This window comes from Poecilia reticulata, chromosome 21 (genome assembly GCF_904066995.2).
Source record: "Poecilia reticulata chromosome 21, P_reticulata-male-v2, whole genome shotgun sequence".
NCBI classification, from domain to species: Eukaryota; Metazoa; Chordata; class Actinopteri; order Cyprinodontiformes; family Poeciliidae; genus Poecilia; species Poecilia reticulata.
This window is the reverse complement of record NC_088850.1, coordinates 9,991,781-10,014,522: the sequence shown is the minus strand read 5'-3', so window position 1 is coordinate 10,014,522 and position 22,742 is coordinate 9,991,781. Positions and strand designations below refer to the sequence as shown.

The 22,742-nt window shown below is 39.0% G+C and overlaps 1 protein-coding gene across 9 annotated transcripts in view; it reads right to left on the bottom strand.

Moving 5' to 3' along the window:
* Positions 1–305: 305 nt before the first annotated feature.
* The window catches only part of otofa (otoferlin a), a 73,137-nt gene continuing 50,700 nt past the window's right edge, over positions 306–22,742 (bottom strand). The window contains exons 14-48 of one of the 9 annotated variants that reach the window (XM_008397635.3): positions 22,193–22,379; positions 21,169–21,392; positions 20,941–21,049; positions 20,673–20,856; positions 20,462–20,582; positions 19,198–19,298; positions 18,679–18,769; positions 18,318–18,434; positions 18,062–18,214; positions 17,024–17,207; positions 16,713–16,837; positions 16,491–16,625; positions 15,907–16,068; positions 15,648–15,719; positions 14,942–15,061; positions 14,700–14,861; positions 13,851–14,013; positions 13,397–13,563; positions 13,170–13,199; positions 12,903–13,040; positions 12,734–12,809; positions 12,106–12,248; positions 11,898–12,032; positions 11,236–11,373; positions 11,015–11,142; positions 10,709–10,879; positions 10,075–10,235; positions 9,750–9,892; positions 9,582–9,670; positions 8,923–9,021; positions 5,740–5,981; positions 5,300–5,478; positions 4,926–5,026; positions 4,325–4,512; positions 2,610–2,732 (exon numbers count right to left, since the gene is read on the bottom strand). In XM_008397635.3, the coding sequence (XP_008395857.2) occupies positions 4,332–4,512; positions 4,926–5,026; positions 5,300–5,478; positions 5,740–5,981; positions 8,923–9,021; positions 9,582–9,670; positions 9,750–9,892; positions 10,075–10,235; positions 10,709–10,879; positions 11,015–11,142; positions 11,236–11,373; positions 11,898–12,032; positions 12,106–12,248; positions 12,734–12,809; positions 12,903–13,040; positions 13,170–13,199; positions 13,397–13,563; positions 13,851–14,013; positions 14,700–14,861; positions 14,942–15,061; positions 15,648–15,719; positions 15,907–16,068; positions 16,491–16,625; positions 16,713–16,837; positions 17,024–17,207; positions 18,062–18,214; positions 18,318–18,434; positions 18,679–18,769; positions 19,198–19,298; positions 20,462–20,582; positions 20,673–20,856; positions 20,941–21,049; positions 21,169–21,392; positions 22,193–22,379 (4,731 nt within the window). In that variant the 3' untranslated portion in view covers positions 2,610–2,732; positions 4,325–4,331. Of the gene's footprint in view, positions 2,733–4,324; positions 4,513–4,925; positions 5,027–5,299; positions 5,479–5,739; positions 5,982–8,922; positions 9,022–9,229; positions 9,329–9,581; positions 9,671–9,749; positions 9,893–10,074; positions 10,236–10,708; positions 10,880–11,014; positions 11,143–11,235; positions 11,374–11,897; positions 12,033–12,105; positions 12,249–12,733; positions 12,810–12,902; positions 13,041–13,169; positions 13,200–13,396; positions 13,564–13,850; positions 14,014–14,699; positions 14,862–14,941; positions 15,062–15,647; positions 15,720–15,906; positions 16,069–16,490; positions 16,626–16,712; positions 16,838–17,023; positions 17,208–18,061; positions 18,215–18,317; positions 18,435–18,678; positions 18,770–19,197; positions 19,299–20,461; positions 20,583–20,672; positions 20,857–20,940; positions 21,050–21,168; positions 21,393–22,192; positions 22,380–22,742 lie in introns of all 9 variants that reach the window. The other 8 variants (XM_008397637.3, XM_081602222.1, XM_008397648.3 and 5 more) reach the window with 8 other exon arrangements.

The window sequence follows — 22,742 nt, the reverse complement described above, 5'->3', positions numbered from 1 at the left end:
GTATGTCATCTAAAAAAGTAACCAAAAACTATTCATATGATCTTTCTAGATAAGCTTATGTCATTTTAAAGTGTTTCTCCCTTCAGCTTTTTTCTGTCGCCACCTGTGAATTCATACCAGAAAAAAACCCCCAAAAAAACAGGAAATTTCATGAGGTGTCAAAGGTGCGGGAGAGGATTAGGGCCACCGAAAAAAAAAAAAAAACTTTTTTTTTTTTTTTTTTTCCGGAAGAGGATTAGTCCTCTTCCGTACAAAGGCTTTCAAAATGAAGTTACACATTCTTATTTTAATGAGTTTGCAATATATTGTCCATGGAATTCAGTTTATTTCAAATTTTAAAACAAACAAAAATATTGCACACATTTCCACACATACAAATACACCATTCATCAAAAAACCAAAAACAAAATAAAAAAAACAAAACAGGCAAGGTTAGTGCAAACCGTAATTGTAGTTGGTAGTACGCAGATTGCAACACAAATGAGGTCAATCACAGACAAAGTTCAAAGAGGACATCACACACAATGCCATTTGAATTATAGACGGGCTGAACATTTTTCTCTTCCTATAACGCTCCAAATGTAATTGCATCATATCATGAGCTTATCCTTTGCATTATTTGCAACATTAAAGACAACAGGGTGGATGATTTGGTTTGCATCGAGCTGGAAAAACAAGTCATGCCAACACACATGACCTCTCCGGTCACTTTTCACAACGATGCATGCAGATTAACACAGAAGTCTCTACTAGACAAGAGTGAAAACTGAAGGATTTGTTTCTTACTCTGAAGACTTTTAAATCAGATCTGGTCAAACTTTATTTGCAATTAATTTGTGTCCTTCCACGCAGTAGGTCTTATTGTGAAGCTATGCAGGTATTGCTGTTAAAATAAGTGCATTAGACAAATCGGGGGCTTGAACAACATGTACACAATTACAGATGAAAATTATTAATCATGATCAAAAAAAACAAACTAAAGTGTGCGTCAAAATAACAGGTATAGAAACTGAAATAAAAAGTCAAATTATTTGACAAACACTGTTTGACCCAATCTGAACAATCTGCAGCTCAGTGTAGTGAATAAATATTTAACACTGTATCGGAACAAAAAGAGTTTTTATTACTTCCCTGGAATATTTTGAAGTCATTTTGTTCTTTGTCTCATTGAACTCAGTAGGAAAATAAAACATCTCTTTCTTTATTATCATCATTATTATTATCCTCATTTAAGTGTGCAAAAACTGCAACAACTATAACGGTTAAAATGGTAACACTTTGCTGTAAGCCCATTTGTAGCATTTATAAACAATAACCACTTATAAGATAGGCTAGAAAGATTTTGATGTCTGTACAAATATACAGTGCTGCCCCTTGAAGAGTTTTTCTCTCTTTTTTATTTTTATCACATATAAACAACTCAATAACATCTAAAAAGCTGTTTGTAATGATGATTTCATGATTAACGAAAGAAAAACTATCTAAACCAAAATAATAGGAGACAAAAGTGGTCTGCAATATTTTAGATTTTGTTTGGGGTTGTTTTTGTGACCTCTTGGATGAATCATAGATGCTCTCTTGAAGTAATTTTGGTTAACCAGCGTCAACCAAAACTTTAGAAATGTCTTTCTAACACTTTCTTGCTTTTTGCTGTCTGTAAGGTTACATCTAAGAGACTTCATCATTCTGGCATAATTCAGCCTGTAATTGAAATTAGCCTAAAAAGATTGATTGATCACACTTAGTTCATGTTTACACCACTATGGTGATTACTTTTTCACACAAATCTGGGTTGGCTTAGATAGCTTATTTTGTTCTGTAAATGAAATAATTATTTTTAAACAACTATTTGTATTTACTCAGGTATTTTTGCATGACATCAGCCTCTATTTGATGACCTGTGACAAAATCAGAAAAAAATATGTCAAAAACTCAACAGCACTGTATTTTGCTTTGTTCTATTAAATAAAATATCCCTGTGGGATGAAATATAAATAGACGGTACAATATAAAGAACTATAAAAGTATAAAATAAAAACATCAGTTTTACTTTAAATGTACTATGTGTTTTTCGCAGCTAAGTTATGAATTGTAAAGCTGTTTCCTGAATATTTATGAATTTCTTTTAAATGCTCAAATAGACAGAAATCAAAGTGTTATCAAGAGTCCCCTTCATTTGTTCCCTGTTAGCCTTGAGAATCAGTCAGACAGTGAATGTAGCCCGTGCAGCATCACTTGAAATGAATCACCATGCAATCGTATAGCCACTAACCTGACAGTTTTGCATGTTAATGACTAAAACACTGTGCAAATGGGTAAAGAGACATTCGCTGTAAATATTGTTTCAGAAGCATAAATCAGGGGTTATTGTGTGGTTTCAGATTGCTGTGTAGTCAGTTCAAGGATGAAGTCCAGATGCTTATTCTAAAGCAGTAGGTAGCGTTACAAAAACTAGAGTGAATTTGATGAGAGGAGTCTCTCTCCCTACCAGTAGCGGATCCCCTAGTAGCCCCACCCTCCCCTTTATCCTCCCCTTTCTCCCAGCATTGCCCTAAGCTCCCAGCAGCTTCTTGACAAGGTAGCCTGGCATGCTGTAGAGGAAGAGGCCGATCATGATGAGTAGGAGCAGGGCCAGCACGATCTTGATGATCAGCCACTTGTAGCGGTTGCACACCAGGTAGCGGATGGCTTTCAGCGGGCTCAGGAACCACAGGAAGGTGGTGTCTGGGCGACTGGATGAAGGTTTGATGGGATGGAAGTGGGAACATTGGAAAAAACATGCAGGTGGAATCATTGGATGGGCGGGTTGGAGGAGGAAGGGGGTAAAAAAAGGGATAATGAAGATAATGAAGAACACAATGAAGCACAGGGGCAGAAATGGGAGAAAGAGAAAGCCGTATTTAGTGCATTGAAAGCAATGTTGCAGTTGTGAGTCGTTCAGGTTACTCACAATCTAATGATTCAGAGGAACAAAAGCACAAATCACAGTCAAAGCTTTACAATAATGGTTGGTAAAAATGAGTAGATGGGTGGAAAAATGCACGGATGACTGAGCAACAGCTCCAACAGCTGGTATTGTTTCTACACTCCTTTCTGGCAGCTCCACAAACGCAGACCAACACACCCAAAAGAGCTGATTCAGTCTAAATAATTGCCTTTTATAACTTTATCTCATAATCATCATAGAAAGCTGTTAAATTCACTGCTTTTCAGTAACAAGTGTTTGTCATAATGTGGAAATGAAATAGTCTACAAAATAATTCAGTTTAAGGAGTTAAATGTTTTTCAAGTTTGTGAACCTGCAGTGAGCAAGGCTTCATAAGAGGCAAACATTTCATTTTGCTTTTTACAAGCAGTGCACATTTCAGTTAATACTCCAAAGTCAGACGTGCAAATTGAGACAAATGCCCAAATTCCCTCACATAGTCTACGTGTCCACAGTCAATATGTTAAATATTAGACATCACAGGTTTGGAAGGGTTCCCAGGAGAAAGCATCTTCTCTCTTTAAAGAAAATGGCAGCACAACTTAGGTTTGCAAAGTTGCATTTGAATGAATCCCAAAACTAAGGTTAAACCAAAGCAAAGATTTTTGGCCAAAATCCATGGCACCAAATAAAAAGCAATACCAAGGCTTCTTCACTCCAACTGTAAAGCACGGTGGAGAAGGATTTGAGTTTTGTTTGTTGTCACAGAACATGTGAACTTTGTATCTTTCTAATAGCAGAAGTATGGCTGAAATTTGGTCAAGAAGGCAGGAGAGCTATCCAAAAAGAAGAGTCCGTTCACAACAACGTAAGAAACTAATAAAATTGTTTATAGGTTATTGATTCTTAAGTTGGTTCTAGTAGTTATTAAATTATGGGGCTTACTTTGCTTTTCACAAATGACTTTTCTATTTTAATAACAATATTAAACCTGTTTTCTGTTTTGCTTACTTGTAGTTGCATCACAATAATTTTAGAGTCAGGTATGTCAAAAACCCAGAATTAATGGGGTGTACTTTTTATTTTGCAGAGGAGTATCCTTACAAACCAAACTCTTTTGTGACCCTGAAACACTCCACTCCTTTTCATGAACCATTTATCCAACACTTTACTTAAAACACCTGTTCCAAATCAGTCAGGTGGCTACACATGAGATGTACAATGGCACTTGTTGACAAGAGACACTGAAACAAGACAAAAGAGACAGTATGAGTGAAGACTGATCTAATTCTAAGGTAGAGGGAGACAAAAGTTGGAGACAGCAGAGAAAACAAGACAAGAGGAGATAGTAAAGACAGCTGAATCCATCAGAGACAGTGAAGAGGGGGCAGAGGCTACCAGCGCGTCAGGCCCCCAGGATCTTCTTGACAAGGTAGCCAGGGATGGAGTAGAGGAAGAGGCCCAGCATGAGCAGCAGCAGTATCAGCCCCAGAGCCTTGAGGATCAGCCAGCGGTAGTTGTGCCAGATGAAGTAACGAAGTGACTTCAGAGGGCCCAGAAACCACATTAGACTCGTATCCGGACGGCTTTTCAAAAGAAAGCAGGGGGAGGAGGAAGGACAGGAGCGCCGATGAGGCAGAGAGTGGGAGTAAAGGGTGAGTTGTGTGCACAAAAAAAGAGGGGAAGGGACGAAGGGAGGGGGAGAGACAGGGACACAGTTGAAGACATGATAGGAGGAGAAACGAGTGTGTAACAGTGGCCATTTTAACAGTGCAGAAAGCAGTGTTGGTAAAAGAAACAAAAATAAATCATCTGGAATTTGATTTATGACACACTGCTTATTGCACATCATGAATGAATGTCCAAAAAAGGAAAGCTAAAGAGACCTTTGAGTGTAGTTGCAGAAAAGGATCCACGCACTTTCTAACTGGAAAAGCCAGTGTTTGGACTGTATTTGTAAAAAAACCCAAAATGGATTCTAATGAATTTAAAGTCTTACTTTGGTTTCTCCAGTGGGTCCGGCTCATTTCTCCCCAGTCCCACAGGACTTTTCTCTGCTTCCTCTGCAGTCACAAGGTGAAGCTCAGCCTCAACTTTACCCTGAAAACACAAAATTTTTCCCTTTTACAAATATGGATAATAATTTTAAAGTATTTTACAAAAAAATGGCTAAGATATAAAAAAAGACTTAAAATCTCTTCATAAACCCTTCTTTTGCCACAATCGTTTTTCACTTTAATAGTTGTTCTATCCTCTCTTCCTTCCATTTTTCATTTTGCTTCACCTATAGAGGCTATTTGAAATAGAAATAGCCTATTTCAAGCTATTACTTTATGAAGTCTCTGTCATTTCTGAAGATGATGATGTTCTTACTGTGAGCTCCATCTCGTCGTTCTCATCACGTGCCACAAATGGCCACCAGCCTTTGACCCTTTTCTGCTTGAAGATAGAAATGGTGGGAAGCTCTTGCTCATTTCGGATCATGTCGAGGTTGCACTGCTTGGCTGTCTTTGCGCCGCGGGGGAACCTGTTCAGGTCCAGCTCGATAGCCCCTGGAAAATGGCGATATGAACAGCAGTCAGATGTCACTCTCAGATAAATTAGTTTGCAGGAAGAAATATTCCTGCCCCTTCAGACTGAGTAAAATCCTTGAGTGCATCGTTGAGTAGGTCCAGAGAGTTATGTCTAAACATATCCCACTCCAACAGCAAGACTGAAACAATGTCCCAACAGCATTTCAATCTAAAAAGTCAAAGCATGACTTGGTGCTCTAAAATTTGCTCTAATAAAAGAGAATAATCATCAGCCCTTACCGAGAAAGTCATCAGCAGAAAAGTGGTCGGCGTCCCAGACCTGCATCGTGAGACGAGGAGGGATCTTGTATTCGGTCTCGTCCCAGGAGAACATGGACTCTTTCTTAGAGATGACGATCTTCTCCTCAGCCACCAGGTAATCGAACGGGAAGACAAAGCGCCAGTTGAAATTGCCCTCACCAGTTAGGGAGTGGTAATGCACATCTGTGTCCTGCTTGTCTTCCTGCTGCCCTTTCAGCCATCTTTGGAAACAGTGAAACGAAAAGGAGTGAGGCAGGTCTCCAAAGCAATATGACATGTAAACAGATTTTGCAGTTTGATTATAAAGATCATGCATGTAAAAACTTGCAACAGTTGGTTAGTATATCAGCTTAGTGATTGGGATCAAATTTATTGCTGTACTTAACAATTTAGATTTGTTAAATGAACCAATGTGGAATGAAGAAGAAAGGCAATTTTAGTAGTCTAAAATCACAGCATGTGGCTCCTAAAACATAAATCAGATTTAACATCTTCATCATAGTGTCACATAAAGTTAATAAAAATTTTAATGTAAAAATTTGCTGAGGAAGATGTATTTAAAATACTGTTTGACGAAATTAAAGCTTCGAATAGCAAAGTAGCTGTTTTCATTAACAGTTGAGTGAGACTGGCTTCATGAGTCAGGGGGGCAGAAGAAGAGCTGCTCTCTCAGTTCTCAAAAACACCTATAGGTTGATCAATTTTTGCCATCTTTGAAGAATCTTGATGAAACAAAGTGGTTTGATTTGGTAACTGAGATGCTTATAACAGGCTGGGCAATAGGTGGGGGCGAGAAACAGCATCAGGAAATGTTATTTCGGATAAAGAGGGAGGTAACCTTGCTTACATCTGAAACATCCAGGGTTCCAACACATTTTCTGTTTGAAGATTTTAGACTTTTCAAGACTTAAATTTTAATGTTATTCCATTTTCTCTCTGCGTTTAAAGTGTAACTGTAAATATTTAATTGGATTTTATTTATTTTTTTGTTATAGTGTGTGGGGCTTACAAAGTTATTAGTAACACCAGAGATGCAACATCCCATGGTTAAACATTAAGTTATATAAACATGCCTCTGTTGGCAGTGATGGTTTCTTATATGGGTGACATGGACAACCGCTTAGGGCAACATCATGACAGGGGGTGGCATAAATGCTGCAGATTATCCCCAAGTGTCATAACTTTCATACTTAATATTGAAATCACAAAAACTACGAATATTTGTGTCATAATCACACAGTTATCACAAAAAATTACGTTATTCTCAAGGCAGTAAACTCATAATCTTAAGAAAAATCCCACTAGAACAAATCCTGCTTTTGTTTTCCCTTCAATTTTTTCTTTATAATTACAGATTTTATTTATTAAAAATGCAACCAAGAGTGGAACCTGTAAACACAAAGACTTTCTTTCTTCAAACTTAAATCCATATTATATCCATAATCCATATGTGGCAATTCCACATTTGTCCCAGTCTGCATTGGAACCCTAAACATCACAAGATGTGATTTTGTTATATCTACATTGATTTTGCTTGGCTGGTTGCTGAAATGATTTAGGATGTTACACACTGTGTTACGGTAAAGTCAAGGGCCAACGGATTCACAGGTGACATCAGATTTGGAAAAACTGGCTATTGTGAAGAGTGGCAGGAGTGAGGAGGCAGCAAAAATTACATAAATTATTTCTTAATTTCAAATCCAGGCTGCAGAAATGACATCATTCGAGCATGCATACAATGACCAAGCACTTTATTAGGGACACATGTACAGGATCGAGATAATGCTGGAAAATGTTGCTGGTTTCCTTAAATAAGAAAATGAAGAAAACTTTTAGGCACTTTGACTGCTGATTGAGCAGAGCTACTGTGAAAAATTGGTGGTTTCTAACTGCATTGTGAGAAGCAGTACTGCAGGAAGAAATACTTGATTAAACTGGTTGAGGCAAATAATTAGATTTGTTAATCAATACAGCAAATCTAAAAAAAAAACAGGATGTAAGCTGAAAAATATTCTGACTTCCAAATCTGCTTTAGAATTCAAACATTGAAACAAAAAGTCAAGACTTTTTGCAGATAAAATATACTGTACCTGTGCTTACATATGAGTATCACTGTAGAGTTTACCATCTTGCAGTTTCTACATAAAGAAGGACTCTTGAGATATCAGTGCAAAAGTTATACATCAAATCTCCTTCGTGTCCATCGAGATAATTTTAATTTTAATTTTTAAGCAGAAAAAAAGAGGTGCCCACTATTAGCATGTTGCTCCAAATAAAGTGCCTGGTGAGTGTACAAGAAAGTATGCTTCCATGCAAAACATTATTTCTTTTTCAAATTAGACATTTCAAAGACCCCTTAAATATAGCTGCTGTAGAGGACCAAACCACTTTAGAAAAAAGAAATTAGAGCAGATATATCCCCCACTTGATCCTGGAGTGAAATTCAGGCTGACCTGAAACATTTTACCCAGCTACTCTACAGCTTGATCTGAGTTCAGACCATCAGCCAATTGTTGTTTTGGATGCACTCTGAAGGGAAATGTAACAATATGCCAGAGTAAAAAAAAAAAGTTTTTTCTTCTTTGACTTCTGAGATTTTGCTGCAGGAGTTATGAAACTTCATGATTTATTTTTTATTCTTAAACTAAAGACAACTTTTCTCAGACAGCTAAGGGCAAATATATTATTCAACTTTAATGCATGTATCTGGCTGGATAATCTGAAGTGCTCTCGGGAATGAGTGTGTGTCAAAGGTTGTTTGTGTCTAAGAGGCTCCATGATGAACTGGTGACCTGACAATACCACAACAGCCTACTGACACCGTAAATGATTGTAAAAATTTAAACAAATCTAATTAAAAAATTATAAAATTATTATAAGTTATAAAATTATAAATTATACAAATCACAGCAGGTTTAGTTTACGTTAAATTACTCTCTACTTAATGTATAATGTCAACATGCATCGAGGTTTGGTCCTTACTGCAGTACTTTTTCAGTGGGAATTGCTATTTTTTGTGTTAGAAAAAGCAGTTGCAACAAGCAATTTTGCGTGCGCCACGTAGCTTTACAGCAGGAAGAGTCACAGAGAACTTAATCAAGGTATTTGGGAGCAGGGAAGCAAGGAATTTCCGCGAGCCATGCGATGGAAAGGTGTGTTTACCCCCTGACATAGATGTCAGACATCTTCTCTCCTGTCAAGAAAGCATCGTCCTCTAGAATTACGTCATCAGTGTTCCAAATAATAACACGGAGCTCAAAACTAGACACCGGCGGAGTTTTAACCGGAGAGGAGAGAAAAGACAACAGACAGGAGACACGCCACAAACAACAGAGATGTGACACAATCACGCACACAGAAAAAAGAAAAGATGGAAACAAAACAAAAAGAAATAATGGTTAACAGTAAAAAACACATACAGCTCACACCCACGGGACGAGGCCAGGCTGCCTTGTCCCGCTGTACCTACCCCCTCACAAATATGTCACTGGACTTTTCCCCAGTGAAGTAATCATCGTCTTCCAGTATTACTTCATCAGTATTCCAAATAATCACCCTGAGCTCATATCTAGTAAGAGGAGGAGGAACACATACAAATGTAGTTGCACTTATGCTTAATGTTAAAATTTACATACAAAACTAGTCAAAAAAAAAAAAGAGAACTCACCAGAATTTAAGCTGGAATAAATATTGTTCTGTTAAATACTTTGAAAGCCCTAAATAAATCTCTTTTTGACTGAATGGTCATCAGGACAATGATAAGAAGTAGAATTTATAAAAATTCAAGGTAACATTTGTTTATTGTTCTCCTCAGTACCTACCTCTTTGGTTTCCGTGGTGATATGTCAATTGCAGGTCCAGGAGCGGGCATGTCCATCGGAAACATGTCCACCCACATCTCAAGTCGACCCTTTAATGGAAGAGAAAAGGAATCTGTAATGACCAGAGTGGTTTTATTTACAGCCTTTGACCAATCGATTCGATCCCACCTGTTCGATTCCAGGTTTGTCCGGGTTCAGAAGAGGTCTGGTCTCCACATGTTCGGGAACGAGCTTGCAGCCGACTCTCGGGATCTCCTCCCAGTGGTTCAACACGCTCAGGGCTAAATGCTCCTCCGTTTGCTTCTTCAGACCTGCACGATCAATGCAAATGCGAAAGCACAAACTGAAGCGCAAAACGCTAAAAAGCTGAATATCGCACACAATTTTAAGACAGCACTCTGAATAATGTTTGAATTGTAATTCTGAATGTTGCAACAAGTTGTAGAAGTACTTCCATTGATCTCATAATTTAAGAAGAAAATTTCATTCTTACCATTTTCATCCTCTATTTCTGTTGGTCCAGTAAAGATTCGATTCGCGACTTTGACTTTGCCTCCCGGCCCATAATGAGGTCCATCAATCTTCCCTTCCTTGCAGAGCTTAGCTAGGATCTGGCTGGGTTTCATAGGGTCGCGCCAAATGTTGTAACCATGCCTAAAGTCAACAGATAACAGATATTTTTCAAGCTATAAACTCTAAGATTTTGGGCAGTGACCACTTTTTCAACCTGAAAAAGTGGGTTGCAGTAGCTTCTCACAAATTCAACTTGTCTAAATATTTGCAATAAGGGGAAAATCCACCTATTTTGAAATAAATACACGTAAAAGATTTAATGGACAACGTTTCTAATGTTCTGATACTGAAACCTGTGTTGTGCTGCAGCAAAAGCACTAGCATGTTTGTAAGCATAAATTACAAATTGAGTTTTGTTTTCAGGCCTGGTCTGTTAGCTTCTAAGCTAAGATCTTCAGCTACCACAAAGCCTAAAGTCCCAGTGGATCAGGCTGGACAGCACAACACTTACTGTGCTAATAAATTTTACATTCATATTCCATTCCATTTTGAAGAACTGAAAACTCCAAACAGCTGAAGAAATAACTCACAGAATAAAGCATAAAGCTACTCACATAGAATAGTTGGACGCAATGCCACATGTGGCTCTGAATTTGCTGTAAAACCGATTCTCCAGGTCAATCTTCGTTTCTCCAATCAGGTCGTCTGTGCCGACCAAATCCCAGTCATACACAGACACTGTCAGCATCGACTCCATAGGGAAGGTGGCTTCAATGTCAAAGGATCTGACCGTAAAGAAGCAGATACATACTGATGCATTAAAAAAATGCAGAGTTGGGAAAATAATTTCACCATATCTCACTTCTACCATTTGAATTCAAAAACTACAAGGGGCTAAAAGTAGCTTTTTCTCCACTCACTTGCCAAATACAGGGTTGAGCTGCTTGGAGATGTAGTTCTCTTTGTCTTTGACTTCTGACTTGCCCAGCTTAATGACGACGTACGGATCAGCCTTCCCATTGATATCAGCTGGATGAAGGTCTGTGGCCTGACGAGAAATTAAAAAGAATATTCATTTAAAATGTCTTGTGCATTTTTAAATCGCTCTTGGATTGATTCCAACATCAAGGATGTCACCCACCCTGACCACATAGACACGAACAAGAACGTGGATGGGGTCGTTATGTGGAATGCTCTGGAACATCCCCATGTTGGGATCATACCCAGCTTCTCTTGTGATCTCCTGAGAAAGTGGTACTTTGTACATACATAACGAGCCCTAGGTCACAAAGAGATAGACAAATTGTGAGGAAAATGACCCACGTCAGCGAGGTCACAGACATTTCCGCTCAGAGAGGCAACTTTAAACATTGTATGTTGTGTGGTTCAAAGTCAATTTGTACACATAAACCATTTGTTTACGAGAAATCCTTCAAGAATTTTGCAATCCTACTTAGAAGTAAGCAAGTTCTTTATATATTTTGAGGGCCTTTAATTCAAACTCCTATTCAGTCATAATAAGAGACGTATAAATTAGCTGAATCCTGGAAAACCGAACAGACACTGAATCTGTTTCTATTCTCTCAGAGTGGAAAACAGTCTTACTTTGACCTTATTTGATAAAATACAAGTTAATCAGTCAATAGTTTATTGAATCTAGGCGTCTTTCTGTATGCTTGGTTTGTAGGCATGTGAAACGGCTGCCTTCTTTATGTAAATCTTTGACACCTAACTGAGTTTGATCATTATGGCAGCAGTATCCGAGCTGACTGAGTCACAGACATTTTCACTCTGTGTTCCTACCTTGTATCTGCCTACAATCCTGTCGTCATCCAGGGCGTGTTCGTCGTCATCTCCAGCTTTTCCTCTGTACAAGTTGAACGTGTGAAGCCAATCCTCAAAGTTGCCATACTCACTCTCCAGCTCTTTGTTGTACACCTGCATGAGCCAAGCAGCATGAAAAATTCAAATGTACTTAGCTGTTTGCTGGCTTGCCGCCTGAGAAACTCACCACTAGCTCGTCCACTCTTGCTTTAGGGGGCCGCTTTTCTGAGCCGTCCGCAGCTTGACTCCTCTTCTGCTTGGAGCTCTTCTTCTCTTTGAACCTTTCTTTCATTTTGGAGCCTTTTAGGTGGAGGTCGTCTGGTCTGATATCTGATCAGAATGAGAAACTTTTAGGTTCAAATGGAGTCATGAAGAGGATTAAATGTAGAAGTAGAAAACATGTGTTCGAAGCGTATCGCCTTTTTATCATAAAAAGTACATTTCCCTAATGCTGAAGTCAGATGACATTACCTGATAGAACATAAAACCAGAGGATATAAACATCCGAGTCTAGAGCAAAACATATTCAAGTGTTACACTGACAGAGTTGGTGGTAAAGATATGAGTCTCTGTGGCAAGATTTGAAAATTGATGTTTTAATTAAAACAAAATGCACTGAAGTTTGTGTCTGTAATGTGACAACATTTGAAAAATGAGAGGGTTATGAAAATATTTCCCCTGCAAAAACAACCAACGATGGAGAATCAGAATAGCTCTCATTGATCTAAACAAAAAATAAAGGCAGAAAATGTGCATAAATATGTTTATATCAAAGATTTAATATTTGTAATATATTTTCTGTAAAAGTCAAACACCTGCTGCCTCAGCTGCTATCTCAAGGTCTTCTCTCTCCTCTGCCTCTGCTTGAGCTGCTTCCTGGGATCTAAGGTTCTAACAGACCAGCGAAAAAATACAGAACAAGATTAACATCAGAAATAAACATAAAAATGAGTGAACAGAGCTGGAAAGAACAGACTATACAACCTCCTTCAGCGTCTCAATGGAGGCAAAATACTTGGACCACCAGTCCAGCACTCGCTCATCTGTCTCTTCCTCCTCCTCTACTCCTCCCTTCTTCTTCTTTTTCTTCTTCTTTTTTTCTTTGTCACTCTCGTCTTTGTTCTTGAAAAAGTCACAGAGACATGAATTTATTCCAGATTGTTGTTGGTTTTTCATTCAAGGCTTTGAAACAGTTTACTGCATGCACTTCTGAGCTTATTGGCTGCTAAACGTCTAAGGAGAACTACTCACCATGTCAACTTTTACAACAGCATCAGACATCTGGGCGTTACATAAAACAGCACAAGGGTTAATACACAATGGATGATACAGGAATGAGCAGCACAAATACAACGGCAGGTAAAAAGCATAGGACAAGATGCAAGGGTAATACTTCTGAGATCTAAGGAAGTGCATACAGAACAGATATAGGCTACATATTTATTTATTCAGCTTGAAGACAGGACAGAAATCCTTACAGCGTCCAACTTGACAACTGTGTCCATCTTTCGGATTGGGGGCTCGGCTTCTAGGCTGACGGAGACGTCACCTGCGGGACGAGAGAAGGTGCGGGAAGAAAGGCTGGGTGAGGAGCGAGCTTGGGAGCAGCCATTGGTTAGAACCATGTAGCCATTCATTAGCTTAGCTGGAGGGAAGCCGATGATGAAAGACAGCAGCAGCAGTGGGCAGGAGGAAAGGACAAGACAGGAGGAGGCATGCAAGAGAGGAACAAGACAAGAAAGTAGAGGTAAGATATCCACAAGAGGGATTTTGAGGAATGAAAGTAAGCAGAAAAAGTCATTAAAACAGAGACACGAAGTTGAATCAAAGTATGCTATTACTTATTGTTTTATTGAGTATAAAAATGTCAACTTGGAAATACAAGAGGAACTGACATCAATAAATACTAAAGATCCTTTAGGCTGAAAGTACCTGCAGTGGCCCAATTGTTGCAGCTTTTGTCTGGAGGACTGTAGATAAAATGTCTGAGAGTGGAAACAGCGTGGGACCCCACCAGGATGTAGCGTCCGAATGCTCTGCAGTCCACCACCCGGATGTTAAGAGGAGGATGGAGAAGCTCATTTTCTGGCAGGTCCTGTGGTAACAAAATGTCAACATCAAGCTCAATGATTAAACATGATGCAGGGCTCCAAAAGCAATGAATAGTACTTTAGAAAGCAATGAAATTACACGAGAAGCCAATAGATGAGAAGGTGACAAGTACTGATAAAACAAAAATGAAAACACATTCCAATACATTAGAAGAGAAAAAAAAGGCATAAACAAGTATAAATCTGAAATTGCCCACTCAAGTCAAAAGCTGTAGATAAAAAAATCAGCTTAAAAGTTTGTAAGGTCTCAGCAGTTCCACAAAAATAATGTGTGATCACCTCTACGTTTCAGTTTAGGTCAAGGAACGTCTAAAAGCATCCACTCGACTGGATGCTTTTAGATGGTTTCCATATGAAACATGATCGTGTAAAAATCCTGCCAATAAAATAGGGGCAATACATTTAGAGCCTTAAAAGTCAATAATAAAATCTTGAAATAAATCCTGTAACTGATGGGAAACAAGTGGAGGGAGATCAACACAGGAGTTACATAATTCAATTTCATGTTTCATGTAAAAACTCTCAGTAACATTCTGCAATAACTACAGAGAATGAAGGGATGAAAAGTCTTTTCAACGAACCTTATACATAGAACTACAATTGGCTGTGATAAAGGTGGGAGGGATTAACCTTTGCTAGAACAGAGACGGCTTAAGCCAAACAAACTTACCACTTCAAACCATTTGACCAGGGTGCTGAAGTTGGGATTCTTCTTGTAGTTCTGAATGAGGGCAGACTGAACTCCTCGACCTGCACACTCGATGTCCACCCGAGGTCGATCAACTTGGGCCAAATTGATCCTTTTCAGGTCCCTTAATCCCCAGAATAATACCTGAATTTGGAAAAAATGAAGAGTAAGACGGAGGTAACCTGTAAAGCTCAAAACACAAAATAGTAGGAGGAATAGCTCACCTCTATGCGGTAGCGACTCAGGACGGGACGTATGCCCAGGGGAACAGGAAGGATGGGTCCACGCTCCGAGTCCGTCGGCCCTTCAAGGGGAGGAAGATCAGCCCTGCCTCCTTGACCAACCTAATGTGAGTTGAAAGGTCAGATTTCAAGTTTTTTTTTTATGGCCGGGGGGCCACTTTTAAACATAACTGATGAAATTAAAAGAACAATCCTGGAACCACCAACATTTAAGTCTACTATTAACTGGAAGACACCAGTTTGACTCTGCACAGTGAATCCCATTTCAAGTCATGCTTAAATGCAAGAAAGTTAAATTTAAAAATGCTCTACTATTTTTGATACAAAGTGTTCAAATGTTCAGTTAGCGTTATTTTCACTACGTGTCATTTTTCTGCTATTTGCTAAGTACCCCCCCAAAAATAATGGAAGTGTTAGATTTGTTTAAGACTGTATGTATGCACCCAATTCTTGTTTTTACGTTCATTGTATGTGTATGTCTCTTGCTACCGTACTCCTGAAAAAGAATCACAGTTAAAAGTCCTACATTATTATTTTTTTTAACCAAAATTGTATCTTAAAAACAACCAAGAAGTGTGAAGAAGTGAAAGTGAAAGGATATACAATACTGAAGTAATTAGGAGAGCAAGATAAATTGAAATGAAACCCCCCACCCCAAAAAAAAACAAAGGGGTGGTTTAAAGAGGACCTTTATTTGAGGAACAGCAAAGTCATGGACAGCGATTAGAGCTCGCCTTATCTCCTCTGCATCAAAAGGTATCTGTAAGAAGTAGTAGTCAAAAGACAAAAGGATTGATTTAAGGGGAAAATGAGGATAGAAGGAAGATGAAGGAAGGATTTTTACAACAAACATGGAAAAGGGATCTTACCAAATTTCTAAAATGAAAATCTGTGATCTCACAAGTAGCACCTTTAAGCAGCATGGTTCACTGTGTTTCCTCTGTTACCTGCAGTAGCTCGAAAGCAGCCAGCAGCTCTCCTGCAATGCTGTTCCCTCTGTATATCTGGTAGTACTCCAGCTGTGGGGGGAATCTCGGGGGTCCGTAAGGCTCGTCACGCATCTTAATGATGGGCTTTGCAAACGTCCGACCTATAAACTCTGCCTTACCCTGTGCACCACATTGTGTGACATAACAGTGAAGCAAAAGTTGAGGGGATACGGGAAGGGGGATTAGAAACAGGTCTGGGTGCAGTTACCAATAACAGCCACTTGGTGTCACTATTTAGCCAAAGTGGTGCAATGCTGGAATATTGTTTAATTACTGATAGTACAACTTGTAGTAGATTTACACAATCATGATTAAATATTTACTATATGAATGATATATAAGTTATAATATGAGTACTCTATTTAGCAAAAATAAGTGAGAACATAAATGTAAAATATGCAGAAAAAAAAGGGTGGACAGACAGAAGGAATGAGGGATGGAAAAGCAGAGATTTTAGTTTAAACGGCCACAATCTTGAGCTATTTTCATTGTTTCACTGTTTTTTTTTTTTTTTAATTTAGCATCAAATCACAGGATCTTACCACAGTGTCTTGGTCATAGAACTCAACAACAATGATCGGAGGGTCGTCTCTGAGCTCAGTAGCCTCTCCGAACAGCTCGACATCGTCAAACACCAGCAGCTGGTCCCACGTGGGGCAGAGTGTCTCATTTAGAACCTGCGGCACACACCAGCCCGGTTTGCACGTGAATCGATACAAAAACTCACACAGAAGTGGGATGTGTACAGTTAAGACCGCTGTTACCTCAGTAACCTGGCTTTGTGAGGAGAAGAAAACCCGAGCGAAGGGGTCTGAAAGCCCACTGCTGTCAGCCGCAAACAGACTGCGGGCCTGGTACATGTGAGCTCGGAGCTGAAACACCTGCTTCACTGGTGAAAACAACAAACACGGAGCTTTTACATTTTATTCCGACACTTTTTTTCTGCATCAAGAAATTGATCCTCTCTTTAAAAGTTGGTTGCTAAACTATTCAAAGACAACAGATGTGATGAAAGTTTAAAAACAGCTTAGCAGAGCTCACAGTTTTCCATTTTCACTAATTACAGAATACTTACTGTCGTAGACGAGGGTGACTGGAGGAAGCCCGTGGCCCGTTTTGGTGGCTCTGATCTCTTCAAAACCATTCGGGAGACCATGTAGAAAGTCCTTCCGGCTCTTGTTGAGGCCAAGCCACAGATATAACTCCAGCTTAGCCTGGACTGTCCAGCCAGCAGGGCCAAACCCCTTTTTACCAGGCAGCTGTGGACAGAGGTTATAGCAATGAATGTTACTAATGTGAAGTCACTAAAACCTAAAGCTCCCACAAGAAAACTAATGCTGTCAGTAACCAAATGACACCTCAGTATTTATAATAGTTCCAAATATGTTCTATTTTCAAATTATTTACAGCAGAGTCATTTTAATGCTCTATCTTTACATTTTTGCAAGCTTTTATGAATGTATCTTCATACTTTTCAATATATTCTGTCTGTTTTGTCATTTAAGTGATTTCACCTCTCTTCTTAGGAGAATGTGTTGGAGTTCATTTACTTTGGTCGGATGCCAAAAATGAAGAGTCCTATAATGTTGTGTTAACTCCTCCAAATAACTTTTTAAAATTGTTTCCAAATAGCTCCTTTTTCCTAATCTGACAGTAAAGCCTTTTAGCCAGTAGGTATTTGGCTTGCATAGAAGTTCATATTTCAACTATCCTTAAAAACCAGGTAAATTCCAGAAAACCAAACATTTTAAATAAGCTCTACCAATTCTGCCAAGAAGAGTGAATTAATATCCAGTCTAAATCCTGCCAAAAGCATTTTATTTATGGCTGCAGAAAGCAGATGGTTGAGTTCTGGTTTGCTAGGAAACAATTAACTAAACATCGGAGGGGCTGTACACATTTGAGTCTGTATTTCTAATATTATGACTCTGAGGTAATCCACAGAAAATACTAACTTTTGCATATTTATTTTAGTGTACTACAAACACTAATGTTATTTGTTATAGCATCATCAAATGCCCAAATAATCAATTATTCGTAGCCATGATGCCTTCATGTTAACCTGTGATCAGATCTTCATAAAGTTAAGAAAGGAGGGTGTGGGTGGTGGTACCTTGAGGAAAACTGCTTTGACTTTTCCACAGTCTTTGCCAGTTTCTTCATCCACCACAGAGTACAGAATGTCTTTGGAAGGAATTCGGGCATAGGCGATGCGCTTGTTGTTACTCATCATCCAGATGAAAACATCTGGGATGCTGTGCTGAGGCTGGAGATAATTTAAAGAAAGGAAGCTTCAAACTGTCTTGAGTTCTTTCCTTACTCGTGACCTATTACAGAGTATTAAAGATTACAGAGAACTGAGTTTCTACCTCGTCGGCAAGGAAACGGAGCCTCTGGAGGAAGTTCTGCGCCAGCTTGAGTTTTTCTTTGACCGTGTTTTTCTTCACCTGTGTGCGGATCTGCTTGGCCTGCTGTCCCATGCTGTCCTGCAGCAGTAAAACGTGATAGCAATGTTTAATGATATAAAAATAAAACCTTTTTATGTAATTTTTCTCCCACATTTTGAGCCTAATACACACTGAAAATTCAGTGCGATCCTGTACATGCATGCAGATGACCTACAAGACATACATTTCTATTTCATTTACTTGCTACTGCAGTAAGATTAGAAGCTACTGATGCGTTACTTCACTGAAGCTCCCTCCTGTGCTCAAGAGGAATAAATCTTACCATCTCTCTCATGCATGACTTGAGCCGTTCTCGATCAAGCTTAGTTCTGCCTGCCAGGTTCACATCTTTGTTGGCAAGTGTCACATACCGACTGCACCAAAAAAAGGAAAAAAAAACACACACAGAGAAACGTATATTCATAACATATCCTGTCATGCTGGTTCTCACTGAATACTGACTAACTGAATTTAAAAAACACAATCAGATCATTAAGTGAAAGAGAGAAAAAAAGACACTGATGAAATCTGCAGCCTGTTTTCAGCGTGAAACCCTCAATGAATGAGTTTGTCTGCTGAAGGAAGATTCTCTAGAGGCAGATAACTGCCTTTTTATGGGGAGATATTTTTTTAAGATAGCATCAAAACTAAACTGGCCCCTTTTGGTGCAGCCTAAAACAATCATAGCATTTCCTCTGCAATCACTGCTGGGAGAAACTTTCTATAGGGGCTTACTTACTACTATTGACAATTCTGGTTCTGATTCAAGATGAAGATACATTTTTGCTACAGAGCTGATTACCTGCAGCCAATGCTGAGCTCCTCCAGAACTCCCCTGAGTCTGCGCTCTGGAAAGGCCTTCTCTGTCTTAATGACCTCTTGAACATCATTTAAGCCCTCTTCCTGGTGGAGCACACAAGGAAATAGAGTCAAACAAATACTACTACAATACTTGATGTTTACTAAATGCATTACATTATTATTATTATTATTATTATTATTATTATTATTATTATTATTATTATTATATGGAGACATAATAACCGTAACACAAACATGGTGAGATTTATATCCATCCATCCATCCATCCATCCATCCATTTTTTTACACCCTTGTCCCTCAGTGGGGTCGGGAGGGTTGCTGGTGCCCATCTCCAGCTAACGTTCTGGGCGAGAGACGGGGTCACCCTGAAGAGGTCGCCAGTCTGTCGCAGGGCAACAGAGAGACACACAGGACAAAACCATGCACACACACACTCACACCTAGGGACAATTTGGAGAGGCTAATTAACCTAACAGTCATGTTTTTGGACTGTGGGAGGAAACCGGAGTACCCGGACAAAACCCATGCATGCACAGGGAGAACATGCAAACTCCATCGGGAATCGAACCCAGAACCTTCTTGCTGCGAGGCCACAGCTCTACCAAGTGCGCCACTGTGTAGCCCTGTCAGATTTATATACTAATATATAATGGATATGCATACACCCTCACTAATATTTCATTAAAAGTTCCATCTGTACACTCCTGGCATAATTCTTACAGAATATTTGACGACTCTTCAAAGCAAAAAAGACATAGTTTAATTTAAATTTCAACAGATTTTGTGGTAAAGGACATTTAGGATATTTAATGCCTCAATTTGATTTGAGTTGAGACTGAAGAATTTGGAATTACGGCTCCTATGTTTTAGCATCATTATTTGTGTAAAACAATCCCTCAGCATGATCTTACCACCACCATGCTTTTAAAGCTTGTAAGTGTTCTTAGTTTGAAAAGCTGAAATGAATCCTCCAAAAGTTGTTCTTGTTATTACACCTAAAAACCTCAATTTTTGTTTTGTCTGGCTACAAAACCTGTGTATGGATTATAGAAAAGCCACAATAAATTCAAAGTTTAGCGCATAGATTTTGTTTTCAGAAATAAATGAGGCTGCATGGCGTATTTTCAGTCCAATCTGGAAAAAAAAATAAATCAACTTCATCAGTAAAAGGCAAGATAATTATGAAATTAATGGCTCTGAGGATCACAGATATAAATTAGTCACATAGAAAGAGTTAAACTCACCAACTTGTCTGCAATCTTATCCATCATGTTTGAATTATAAAGCCGTCTCCTCTGATCCTGCCACCAGCTCTTGATGTAGACACATGGCTTCTTTTCAAAATACGGCAGATGGAAGTAGTTTCTGTAAAGTTTGGGAAATTAATTTTAAAGTTTAAAAAAAAAAAAAATTATTTTGCTCTTTAAGTTCCTTCCGGCTTTAGCAACCTCAGACCTGTCTGTGATGAAAGGCTTCATGGGAGGAGTCGAGGAGACTGAGGTGAGGTCCGCATCTTCATCAGCCTCATCCTCGCTGGAGTTTTGGATCAGCTCATTTTCCTCCTCCTGATTCTCTCCTTCCTTCTTTTTCTTCTTCACAGAGGATTTGCTCACACCGTCAATGTGGTTGCCATAATTTCCTGTTAGCAGAGGGTTTCAGGAGATTGAACACAGTTACGGTAGCTATTGATTTTTGTGTGAAGACCAAGAGCAGTGTCAAATACCTATTGTGATTTCAAAACTTATCGGTTTGTCACCAATCTTCCGGTCGATCATAGTAGCCTCCAGAAACGAACCAAACAAGAAGAACTCCTCCATTTTCCCTGTGGCACTCTAATGGAAAAAATAAGGCTAGTAAGCATTTCTATTCCAGAGGAAGGTGAAAAAAACAGTGATGCTGGTTGCTTAGCACCCTTACAAGTATCCACTGAAAACCAAGGGAGTCTTTTCACCTCTGAGATGTTGGAGACAGGCTCCACCTGAACGTCGGTTGAGCAGATGGTTTCAGGCGACGTAGTGTCCAGGATCTCCACGGCTACGGAGATAAGGAGGCGCGCTCTGAAGGACACGCCTTCGCCGAGCCCGTCGTTTAGGTCCTGGTGCTCGTCCATCAGAGTGTACTGACGAGTGGAGCCGTACATGTTGACCCAGGCTGGACCCAGGGTGGGCAAGAAGCCTGAGGAAGTTTACATTAAAATGAAAGGATTTAAGCTGATGTCAGGAAACATTGAGATCTACATTCAGTGCCTTCAGTTCAAAATCCTTTTATCCAAACTAAAAGTGTTTTATAGGAAAAATGTAGCTCTTTTGACATGTTTATGTCTGAATTCCAACCATAACTAATTAAATAGAGTAATGAATTATGATGAAATTACTCAGTTTGTTTTATGAGTGGAATTTGAGATATTTCTCAGAAAAATAATGAAAGTCATAAACAGTATAATCATATTGACATTTAACATGTTGTTTTAACTCTTATATTCTGACTATATAATAGTATAATATTTGGTGCCTTGCAAAACTTTGGATGTCCTGATTTGGCAGAGGAAATGGTTACCTACCTTCTCAGGGTGAAAGAGAATTCAATAAAAATAAGATCCAGGAAAACTTATTTTCCTGGAACTGATAGTTGAGTAATATAACAGGTACCTCTAAAATGTTTGTGGTGGAACTGAATTTTACTTAGGGGTCTCTGGGTAAAGGGGGATAAATACAATTGCACACAACACTTTTCAGATTTTACTAGTAAAATAAATAAAAAATAAAAAATAAACTGTTTTCCTTCCACGTTCCCTTTTGCAGAGCTGTGCTGTGCAAATGCTCAATGGTTTGGACGCCTTTAACAATCCTTGCGGGTTTGACCTACAAACCACCACATGCTATAAAACTGTGGGAAAATAATGAACATGCTCCATCAGCAATCATTTCTAATAAGACAATCGACTTCTATGCTGCCTCTTGTGTCTTGACTGATACCTTTATCACCATCGTTTGAGATCTTCCGTAGATCGATGAAGTGGGTTCCTATGGCAACGTCATTGACCTTATCCGAGTCTCTAATCTGCACCTTGATCCTCTTGCAAAGAGGAGGGAACAGCTCTGTGAAGATGACTTGCTCATTCCAGATTGGTTCATAGCTGCTCTTCTGGACCGAAGTCTTTCCCTGGAGACGTAGAGGAGTATCTTAACACTCAACTCACAGACCAGGGAAATACACACACAGCTGATCACAATGCCACAATACAGTAGTCTATGGTGTAATCTATTTTATGTTTCTGGAGGGAAGTACCAAGTCAGCAGCCTATTCTAAGAAAAACACATTTGAGCTTCTCAGATAGCAAAACTGTAAAAATAAGGTGAAAGCAATATAAAATAATCCTAAAATATGATTAAATCCTTTAGAGGTCAACCATACTTCAGCTTTTGGGAAGCTGTAAATCTAAACCAAATCCACATCTGTATGATTTGTCAGAGTTCTTCAGTGCAAATGTTCCCCATGGAGTCATAAAAAAAGAAATAAAGCACT